At 40.4% G+C, this 11,324-nt stretch overlaps 2 protein-coding genes across 2 annotated transcripts in view; one reads left to right on the plus strand and one right to left on the minus strand.

Moving 5' to 3' along the window:
- The window catches only part of psmd13 (proteasome 26S subunit, non-ATPase 13), an 11,790-nt gene extending 1,916 nt beyond the window's left edge, over positions 1 to 9,874 (minus strand). The window contains exons 1-11 of the mRNA XM_032512346.1: positions 9,610 to 9,874; positions 6,448 to 6,526; positions 5,867 to 5,901; positions 5,713 to 5,768; positions 5,564 to 5,607; positions 5,050 to 5,136; positions 3,645 to 3,816; positions 2,987 to 3,066; positions 2,768 to 2,893; positions 1,858 to 1,920; positions 448 to 528 (exon numbers count right to left, since the gene is read on the minus strand). Of these exons, the coding sequence (XP_032368237.1) occupies positions 448 to 528; positions 1,858 to 1,920; positions 2,768 to 2,893; positions 2,987 to 3,066; positions 3,645 to 3,816; positions 5,050 to 5,136; positions 5,564 to 5,607; positions 5,713 to 5,768; positions 5,867 to 5,901; positions 6,448 to 6,526; positions 9,610 to 9,710 (924 nt within the window). The 5' untranslated portion in view covers positions 9,711 to 9,874. The remainder of the gene's footprint in view (positions 1 to 447; positions 529 to 1,857; positions 1,921 to 2,767; positions 2,894 to 2,986; positions 3,067 to 3,644; positions 3,817 to 5,049; positions 5,137 to 5,563; positions 5,608 to 5,712; positions 5,769 to 5,866; positions 5,902 to 6,447; positions 6,527 to 9,609) is intronic.
- A 327-nt stretch (positions 9,875 to 10,201) lies between these two features.
- sirt3 (sirtuin 3) overlaps positions 10,202 to 11,324 on the plus strand; it is a 10,429-nt gene continuing 9,306 nt past the window's right edge. The window contains exon 1 of the mRNA XM_032512358.1: positions 10,202 to 10,593. Coding sequence (XP_032368249.1) covers positions 10,500 to 10,593 — 94 coding nt within the window. The 5' untranslated portion in view covers positions 10,202 to 10,499. The remainder of the gene's footprint in view (positions 10,594 to 11,324) is intronic.

Genomic DNA, 11,324 nt, shown 5'->3' on the forward strand with positions numbered 1-11,324 from the left:
GATAGTCTAGCTAGCTGTCTGGATTTACCCGGCAGAATTTCCTGCGGCACCGGAGCAATCCCGGAGGTGGAACATTTTTTTTGTTAGTTTATTTAATACAGGCACAGTGAATATTAATGGACATTTCTGTCAATACGCCAGAATTAACCAAAAGGCTATTTTTCATCTGTAGTCCCTAGAGTAACAAGTCACCCTAAAAAGTAAAATTACATATTTATATAAACACCATAACAATCACAATATATTATACATTGAGTAAAAGTACTACTATTAAAGTTAAATAGACTAGGACATTGCGTCAAAGCAGAATTGTCCACGTCTGCATCGATGCAATGATTCATTTCGATGCCACAAGTCAAAATGGAAAATCTGTCTGGTAATCAAAGGCAATCATGCTGAAAGGTTTTTATTGGCGGGCTGATTAATCGTGCTCGTCATCCAACTGACCTCGTTAACGGGGATTTTGGCACTCTTGGCGATCTCGGTGAATGTGAGCTGTCGGTTGTTTGCAGGACGAGTGAAAGTCATCTGGAAGAGACAATAGACACTTTAAGTCATTTCATATTCAAGTTTGTAACCCTTCAGGGGGACATCATCTCGGTCACATACAAAGTGGGAGAAAATGATAGATTTGATAGATTTGTTTGAGTGTTTATAGAAGTTGTTATTCCTCGGTCAAACCATAAAGTGGCGGTGAAAGAGATATATAGGATAGATAAGAGATATATAGGATAGATAGATAAGAGATATATAGGATAGATATATAAGAGTATTCCTAGATCGATAGATCCGAGAATATTATGTATATAATAAAGATTATCTATGTGTAGATAAGATATCTAGGAATGATATATAAGAGATATATGATAGATAGATAAGAGATATATAGGATAGATAGATAAGAGATATAGAGAGAATAGATAGAGATATATAGGATAGATAAGAATAGATAGGATAGATAGATAAGTATAGATGATAGATAGATAAATATATAGATATAGATAGATAAGAGATATATAGGTAGATAGATAAGAGATGTATAGATAGATAGATAGAGATATATGATGATAGAGAAAGAATATAGGATAGATAAAAGATATATAGGATAGATAGATAAATATATAGGATAGATAGATAAGAGATGTATAGGATAGATAGATAAGAGATGTATAGGATAGATAGATAAGAGATAGATAGATAAGAGATATATAGGATAGATAGATTAGAGATATATAGGATAGATAGATAAGAGATGTATAGGATAGATAGATTAGAGATATATAGGATAGATAGATTAGAGATATATAGGATAGATAGATAAGAGATATATAGGATAGATAGATAAGAGATAGATAGATGTAATGGACTGTTCTTATATAGCGCTTTCCTAGTCTTAACGACTACTCAAAGCGCTTCTCCATAGTACAGGAACCATTCACACACATTCACACACTGCCACAGCCACCCGAGATAGATAAGATAGATAGGATAATAAAGATAGATAAGCTAGATCAATAGGTTAGATACTTTACTAATCACCAAGGGGAAATTCAAGGTCCCAGTAGCGTACAGACACACATACATCATAAACCGACTGAGAAAATAAATCCACATGAGTGATATGGACAATAAAAAAAAAGAGATACTAAATAAAAAAAATCCACATGAAGCAATGTATAGACATACAACCTGAGGGCTGTCCTTGTTTTAAAAAATTCTTAGTCGACTTACACTGAAATGCTTTTGCCATTAATCGATTAGCTGATTAAAAATTGACAGATCCGTGCGCTTTGAGTGGAGCGCGATATCAATAAATATATAAAACAACTCATGGGCTAAAGGAGGAGGGGTCCTCACCTCCATCACGCAGAGCAGCTGGATCTTCTGCATCAGTTTGGCTTCATTCGTTGCGAGATCAGGCTACAACCAAGAGAGAGAGAAACAGAAATAAATCAGACAGTTGCCAAATTTCAGCGATGACGTTCAAGTGTAAATCCCGTGACCTGGTTCCAGATGTCTGTTGGCACGGTAACAGCTCAAAGCAAAAGGTTTTTTTAATACACCCTCTTCGCTACAGAGGTTTAAACTCTACTGCTAAGTATTATTTAGACCCTTTACTTCAGGAAAAAGTACTAATACAACACTGTAAAAACACTTCACTCAAGGTCCGGCTGTGAAAATGTTACTTCAGTAAAAGTATCATCAGGAAAATGTATTTTAAGTATTAAAAGTACTCGATGCAGAAAAAATCCTCCCATTTTATAACCTGGAAACAGCTACCAGAAGACTTACAACTTGCAGACAGGTTGCCCACGTCACGCTGTGTCCATTAATTTTACCGTCTGTGGTTAACAAAGACGGAGATCAGTTCTTCTACTGGAACTAAAACTGTTGTGTAGACTGAAATCGTTTTGGTCTCAAAGCACAGCTTGGAAAGGTAGCAGTGTAGACGTAGCATATGTTCAATTCAATTTCAATTACATTTTATTTAGAGTATCAATTCATAACAAGAGTTATCTCAAGACACTATACAGATAGACCACACTCCAGAATTTACAAGGACCCAACAGTTCTAGTAGTCTCCTCCAGAGCAAGCAACAGTGTGACAGTGGCGAGGAAAAACTTCCTTTTAGGCAGAAACCTCGGACAGACCCAGACCCAGACCCAGGCTCTTGGTAGGCGGCGTCTGACGGGCCGGTTGGGGTTAGAATGAAGAGTGGCAATAACAAAAATAGAAATGTTGAGCTGGTATATAAGGGTTGTTCACCTGTTGGCCCCAGGCTGTCTTGAAGCCCTGGAATTTCTCCACATTGCCTCCATTGAAGGCGTATAGTGTATCGATGAGCCACTGTTTGTCGGTGTTCCTCAGGGTCTCCAGCACAGGATGCATCAGCTGCAGAGACACAACAGCAGACGTCAACGAGCTTCATTTTAAAAACTAGCATCAATAAACAACATACATCCAACGTACAACTGTTAAACCCACCAGCTCTCCAAAGTTATAGACTCCTTCTCCTAAGAGTCCAGCCAGTCCCAGGGTGAACGCCCGTTCCTGCTTCTCCGTCTCTGTTGAGTAACGACAACCTCACGGTTCAATGTTAACGTTCTTTTTATTCTCAAGTAGGGCAACTGGGGAAAAAAATTATTTGTACTTGCCCAAAGTCAATTTTTATTGGCCCCTATAAAATTATTTATAGTTACACGGAATAAAATTTTGTTTTTTCGGAGGAAAAAAAAACCTTTTTAAAAAGCGTTACAAAAATAAAAAATGTAAAAGAATAAAAAACGTCAAAAATGCTTAAAAAAATAAATTTAAACACAAAAACAATCGAAAGATAAGAACGTGAGATATCGAGGAAAAAAAAAGGAAAACAAACGCGCTTTGCAAAAAAAGGATGGGGACATGAGGATGGACAGTCAACTGAGCTGAGGTGGACGTGGACACTGTCGTCGTGATGTTGTCATCACGATACTTATACAATACAATATTATTGTGATTTTAAACATATTGCAATATTCTGCGATATAATTTCAGCCTGCATGCACGTTTTGTAGCTTTGTCACCGCAGTAAGAAAACCACTATACCGTCACAGTCCTAGCTGCAACAGCCTGAAAGGAAGTCCGAGTGTTTGTCTCTGCTCACCTGGAAGGTCTTTGATCTCCACACAGCCGAGGTAGCGCAGAGCGTCCTTGTAGTAGGACGCGTGGTTCCCGATGATGCGGTAATATTTGCTGGAGAGGTCGTAAAACCGGCCGTGGACCGACGTCACGCCGGGCAAGTTATTCAACATTTCCTCAACTTCTTCAATGATTTTCTGGAAGTGACAAAAGGAGAAGCTGTGGTTATCGTGGATCATGTTTATTTTACTTTATCTTTACAGGCGTATGTCAGAATAGGGCTGGGCGATATGGAGGAAATCAAATATCTTGATATTTGTATACAAATACCTTGATATCGATTCCGGAACGGTATTGTAGTGTTGACTATTGGTGCTTTCACAAAATATTTACACAATGGGATTTTTGATAAATAATCATCGGTAATGTGGATATAATAAGTGGGTGAAGGTGAAAAGGAAAAGACTTATGCCATATTACGATATCCAAAATTTAAGATGATATCTAGTCTCATATCACGATATTGATATAAGATCGATATATTCCCCAGCTGTATGTCAGAGTCATAACATGTTTTATCAGCTGGGCGTGCCATGCACTTTGTTTCCAGAATAGGTCAGGCTAGGTGAAAATACCATTATCTGGCAGGTCAGTAGTATTATAGATGTTCTAGGACAGTTTATATTAGCAGCTACCAAAATATTAATATAACAATAAGTTTATTTGCTGTATCACCTTCTACAGACAAAGTGAGACAAAAGCAAGTTTTAACAAGCGAGTCTTCAGCTGCTTCATATCAGCATCAGAGACTTCAGAACGTAAGACAATAGAAAAGGCGTTCCACAGGGTCGGAGACGCCACTTTAGGGATGCGACAGTATGGAAAAATTAACCTCACGGTTAAAGTGACCAAAATGATCATGGTTTTTGGTATTATGACACTATTTTTAAAAGTGTGTTCAACGCCTTTAGCAGCAACATTTTTCCTGCAACTTTTGAAGACAGGATGACTAACCTCAATCAACTTTTATTTTGTAATTCTTATAGTAACCAAAATATGCCCATGCTTCAGACTTAGTCCTCTCAGAGGGCTGATAATTGTCCTGAGTGCCGTCATCACCTCCTTCCGACATGATTCCAACTTTAAGAAAGGCACGTTGGAGGCTACGCAGTGCGCCTGACTAAGAAACACACGTTGTAGGCTACGCAGTGCGCCTGACTAAGAAACACACGTCAATCCAACACTCTGCAGACAGCTCAAACTCAGCACTTCTGTTATGTTTTACAGCTGCTGATGTTAATCAACATATTACGCATGAACACAACCAGCAGCGTGACGTTCAAATTCTGCAATAACGCATTATATCTGCACGAGGCCGTGACGCACTTTTTGGAGAAAAGGGAGAGAGCTGAGAGGTCAGGAGCGTTTACCTTTGTTGCAGGAAGATCGTTGATCTCCAGTTTAAGTCTGCCAATGGAAGTCTTGCAGAGAATGACTGCTTCGTCGCTGCTTTTCACCTGAACCAGACAGAGACACAGTAGGTAGAATATAAAATTCCATCATTTACACTTAGTAACTAGTTTACGACTGGGTACACCTACCTTTAAACTGATGTAGTTTAATACAACAGTCCTACAATAAAGCCTCATCATGAAGGTTATAATGTTCAGTTTGTGTTGATGCAACTTCATGATAATTTTGGACGATGCCGTTTGTGATGCTGTATAACTTGTTTGTGATATACAGAAAGTTGTTTCTGTTATATGACCTACTCTTATTGTTATAAATGTGGAGGACAAAACATCTCTCAGTAAAACATCAACCAAAAACAACAAAGTGAGGCATCACACTTCTGTTCCATCTTTGTTGGGAGTCGCACATGCTCAGTAGCTAGTAGAGGCGGGACGATATTTGGCCTGCTTTAGCTTTGGTTTGGTATCTTACCTTTTCCTTGGTCTTCTCGAGAAAAGTGATGGCATCTTTAGGATCTGGGGAAAGAAATTTTTTGTAAATACAAAAAAAAACAAAAAACAAAACAAAAGATAAGTGTATTCTGCTGGGAAATATTTCCTGCTGCTCCATGTTGTTCTTACCTTTCATCTGTCTGGCCACATACAGTATAATCTCCATGAGGGACAATGGGTTGATTCTGGCGAGGGAGAAAATAAATAAATAAATGAATAAGCATCGAAAGAAGCAGGAAATACTGAACTGGAGGACGGAGTGTTTGAGGAACTTTTATCTCACCTGTGTTCGAAGTCACTGAGGAAATTGTCATAGAGCTTTAAGAAGAAAGAAAAACGAGCCGTCAGATCACAGAAACATCAAAATGTTCAATGTTTATCTCGTTATGGTGGCCATGCATAGTACTTGGATTTTTACATTATTTACAGTTGACGTTCCTAATTAAGAGAAAATGAGCAAAGTGTGTAAAGTTCAATGTTTATGTAAATGTATGGTATGTATATGTTGGTAAACTTTTTATTTCAATCCCTTATAACCAGCGGTTAGGCTTCCAGATTATTATTCAGCCTCAAACACAACCAAACACAGCAGCTAATGGCACGTTTATGAACATAAACAATAAACATAAAACAATAACAACAGCATGAGATGGAGAGATGTAGTGCATGGAAATAATTCAATATCATTGTTTATCAATGTATCAAAATCCTAAGCATTTAAACGCATGTGGTCCAAATTGAAGATTCGGCGCAAAACAAACAGAAATTGTTATTATTAAAGTCAACCCTTCAAAACATAATACGTAATCAATATCCAAAAGAACTTGGATGCATTCATTAACTATTTATAAATTGTGCCGTTACCTGTATGAGGCCATCTCCTGTTGTGAAGCAAGGATCTTTCACAAAGTTTGTCAGCCTGAGAGTCAACTGGTGCCACAATCTGCCAAATAAAAAAACTGTTAGTGGACACATGAAGATAGACAAACGTCCCACAAGACACGGATTGGTTTTGTAGAATCAACAGTTTCCCCCCAGAAAAGTCATTAGGACCGGTGGCAAGTGTCTTCTTGTTCATGAGGGCCGAGTCAGACTGATGGCAGCGTTAAAGTGTTAATGTGTAACTTTTTGATGTTAAAATGCTCATATTATGCTCAGTTTAAGGTACCTTAATAGGTTTATGTGGTTTAATTTTCAAAAAACACCATATTTTTGTTGTAATGCACATTGCAACAACTCCTCTTTTCACCCTTTGTGTTGGCTATGTTTTAGCTACAGCGTGAGGCATTGCACTTCTGTTCCATCTTTGTTGGGAGCCACACATGTGCAGTACCTAAGTAAGGACTACTAGCCAGTCAGAAGCAGAGTATGAGGGCCCTGACAGTAACTTGGTAAGGACTACTAGCAGTCCAGAAGCAGGTATGAGGGCCCTGACAGTAACTTGGTAGGACTACTAGCCAGTCAAAGACAGAGAATGAGGGCCCTGACAGTAACTAGGTAAGGACTACTAGCCAGTCAGAAGCAGGTATGAGGGTGTTAGGGTGCAGATATATTGACTCAATATGTTATTGCAATATATCGAAAAGCGTCTCAATAAGTATGCAATATTTTGTGGAGGGATGCGTCACGTCCGGTGGCTGTGTGGCTTAGTTGTGTTTGATTTAAAGGACTACAAACCGTCAGAAGCAGAGTATGAGGGCGTACCCTGACAGTACCCAGGTAAGGACTACTAGCCAGTCAGAAGCAGAGTATGAGGGGTGCCCTGACAGTACCTAGGTAAGGACTACTAGCCAGTCAGAAGCAGAGTATGAGGGTCCTAACAGTACCTAGGTAAGGACTACTAGCCAGTCAGGAGCAGAGTATGAGGGTCCTAACAGTACTAGGTAAGGACTACTAGCCAGTCAGGAGTATGAGGGCCCTGACAGTACCTAGGTAAGGATTACTAGCCAGTCAGAAGCAGAGTATGAGGGTGTTAGGGGTGCAAGATATATTGACTCAATATTGTTATTGCAATATATCGAAAAGCGTCTCAATAAGTATGCAATATTTTGTGGAGGGATGCGTCACGTCCGGTGGCTGTGTGGCTTAGTTGTGTTTGATTTAAAGGACTACAAACCCGTCAGAAGCAGAGTATGAGGGCGTACCCTGACAGTACCCAGGTAAGGACTACTAGCCAGTCAGAAGCAGAGTATGAGGGCGTGCCCTGACAGTAACCTGGTAAGGACTACTAGCCAGTCAGAAGCAGAGTATGAGGGTCTAACAGTACCTAGGTAAGGACTACTAGCCATCAGGAGCAGAGTATGAGGTCCTAACAGTACTAGGTAGGACTACTAGCCGTCAGGAGTATGAGGGCCCTGACAGTACCTAGGTAAGGATTACTACTAGCCAGTCAGAAGCAAGTATGAGGGTGTTAGGGTGCAAGATATATTGACTCATATTGTTATTGCAATATTCGAAAAGCTCTCAATAGTATGCAATATTTTGTGGAGGGATGCGTCACGTCCGGTGGCTTTGTGGCTTATTTTGTGTTTGATTTAAGGACTACAAACCCGTCAGAAGCAGAGTATGAGGGCGTACCCTACGTACCCAGGTAAGGACTACTACCGTCAGAAGCAGAGTATGAGGGCCTAACGTCCCTAGGTAAGGACTACTAGCCGTCAGAACAGTATGAGGCCCTACAGTACTAGGTAAGGACTACTAGCCGTCAGAAGGCAAGTATGAGGGTCCTAACAGTAACTAGGAAGGACTACTAGCCAGTCAAGAAAGTAGGAGGGTCCTGCCAGTACCAGGTAAGGACTACTAGCCAGTCAGAAGCAGTATGAGGGCTCGACAGTACCAGGTAAGGACTACTAGCCAGTCAGAAGCAGAGTATGAGGGCTCTGACAGTACCCAGGTAAGGACTACTAGCCAGTCAGAAGTCCCGACTTAGTAGCGTTCCAGGCAAAGTCTTCTAGCTAGCGGCTACCTAATGTTGAAGTTAGCTAGCTGATACTAGCACTTTCTAGTCAGCGACATAACCTGTAGTAGTACATAAGAGTGTGTGTATCGTTTTGATTTCAATGTGCGGAATTACATTACGTGCCCATTTCTCTCGTTAATCACCGGCGTCTGAACAGCATCAACAGGGGTCGCCATTGTTGTTTATCTGTGTGTGACGTCAAAAACGATAACGATCTGGTACGAGTTCACGATTAGTAGCTCAGTTACGGGTTTGACTGCTGTTCCAGGACCCTTTCGCGGGTAGAAGGTTGTGAAAACACGGGCTACCTGAAACGCAGCATAATCAACGGATTGTAAAAGAAAATACTCGTTAATAGTAAATGAGTTTCCAGCTAAACGAACAGTAAAATCCTGCTTTAACAGTAATGCATGAGTAATAATCATCTAATGATTATGACGTTTTCAATGCAGGAGTTTTACTTGTAACGAAGTATTTCTTATTTACTTTTACTTGTGCAGAGCATCTGTATCCTTCCTCCACCACTGTGTAGTCTAATGGTGTTCATGTTAATGTGTCCAACCGGACTGTTTGTGAAGCCGAGTTTGACTACAGATAAATACCAAACTAAAGATGGACATATGTATTTTATAGAGCAAGCGACTCTTTTAAGGGGCCATTCAGTTAACCTCCATGGTGATGTGTTCTTACAAAACAGCATTTTATTAAACGTATTGTATTCCTATGGTGCAGTGACTAAGGACTCGTCTATAGCATCAACGTTAGCACACAGTCAAAAACAACTTATTATAAACTTTGTCCTACTGGCCAAAATGAACGTTGTTATGTTGAAAGCTACCAACCTTTAACTTATATCTATATATGTTATTGATTTAAATGTATAAAAAACAACACTTAAAAGCAACGTTTCCGTCCTCATCTACAAGAAGAAACTAGCGGCTAACATTAGCCGAACCTCAGCTAACGCTAGCTCCGTGCATGACTCAGCGTGCGTTTTCAATGAATGAGCGAGCTAACGTTAGCTAGCCTAGCGTTAGCAGAACATTTAGCTAGCTGACTTTTTGTACCTTTTGTTGTACAAATCCTCCAAAGTGTGCCACTCCGTCGCCATCTCCGGCGTGGAGCTGGTGCTCTGCTGCTGTTTGAGGAACCCGGTAACATCTCTCATTGTGGCAACAAAACTGTGAACGAGGTTTAATTTGTCTTCGGGGGCTGATGAGTGTTGCTAAATCTTCAGCTAACGTCAAGTAGCCTGCCGTGTTGTGAGTCTGCTGCTGGGCGCAAAGCGTGATGGGAAAGGGAGCAGGCGTTTCTTCGTTTTTTTACGGTAAAAGGGAAATTCTCCTCTTCTTTTTGAAACAGTAGATATCTTGACCGATTTACACTTTTTTGTTTTGTTTAGAATTGCGCTTCATTATGAAACGACGGCTAATTTATCAATTTACTAGGTAACCGAGCTTGTTAGCTGACCACCGAGCTGTTTTGTGTGCGTTAGCTAAAGTTCTCTGCTATATCATACATTACGGTTTTCTGATGTAGTTTTGTTTTCTAGGATGACAAAGACATGACCCGCCCTACTATGCATCTGATTGGCTAGCACTCGCTGGCTGCGCTTGCTGGGGTTGGTTATGTTGAGGTAAAGACGTGGTATTGGTTAGGTTTATGGTAAAATGTCACGGTAGTCCTACCAGAGGCAGAGTAAGGCAGAGTAGCGGTGAAAGGCCTTCACTATCCTAGAGGGGGGAAAAATAGTCGCTTATGGTTATTTTATCTTACTGGTCGTCCCATCGCGTCATATGGAGGTCAAAGGACGACAGCAAACATCTCAGCAGGCAGCTACTCGTTTTATTATATGTTATATTTAGGTGGATAAAATGTGTTAACAGCGCGTGTCCCTGTTTCAGTCAGCAGGAGTCATGCACTAACAACCTGCAGCTAGTTTAGTCGCAGCTGTGTTATGGCTTCTTTAGCGAGCTCCTCGTTAATGTCACCTGTCAGACTTTGTTGTTTGTGTCTGTGCTCGAGAACAAGCACGACTCTCTCTGCATACGGTTAGTACACATGCTGAAATGAGTGAAATGTGTTATGTGATGGATGTAACGTAAGGGTTCGCTATGTGGTGGTGGATAACTCTTTATGAGAATATACAGCACGATGGAGACGGATGACTTTCTCAAGCCGTACTTTACTGAACACACTCAAAACCAGTTAAAGAAATGGACCAAGGGACCCCGTTGTTGTGGACGGAGACCAGTGAAGGCTGTCGCTCCCCAATGTAAGTCGGGAGTGATGAAAGAGTGATGCTGTGAGTCATGCGTCACTTTGCGACAAGTAACATATGTCTATGTACTGTACGATGTTATGCCGTAAACCGTTTACAACTGAGCATGCGTGACTCAAATCTGCACGCTCCTCACATTGGGCAGTGACAACGCGTCATACCCGATGAGAGTCGAGTCAGACCGGCTTTGGTCGAGTGCAGAGTGCTCAGATTTAAACGGTTTACAACTTAACGTGTCATACTGAAATTTGTGAAATCTATTAAATAATAAACTTTTCTCTTTAAAAAACAATAACAGAAGATGGGAATAATTTCAAAAACGTTTTAGCTATCTATGATTTTTTGATTGATAACGTTAGCTCAAAACGCCATTCAACTGACAACCTTGTTGTGTTTGATGCTAACTTGTAGCCAGCAACGAACTTTGTTAAGTTGCTAGGTCCATTTTTACTGTATTGACACAGAAGTCTCTCGTTAGCATCTTGTATGCTACTTGTCGCA

Source organism: Etheostoma spectabile, chromosome 1 (genome assembly GCF_008692095.1).
Source record: "Etheostoma spectabile isolate EspeVRDwgs_2016 chromosome 1, UIUC_Espe_1.0, whole genome shotgun sequence".
Classification (NCBI taxonomy): Eukaryota; Metazoa; Chordata; class Actinopteri; order Perciformes; family Percidae; genus Etheostoma; species Etheostoma spectabile.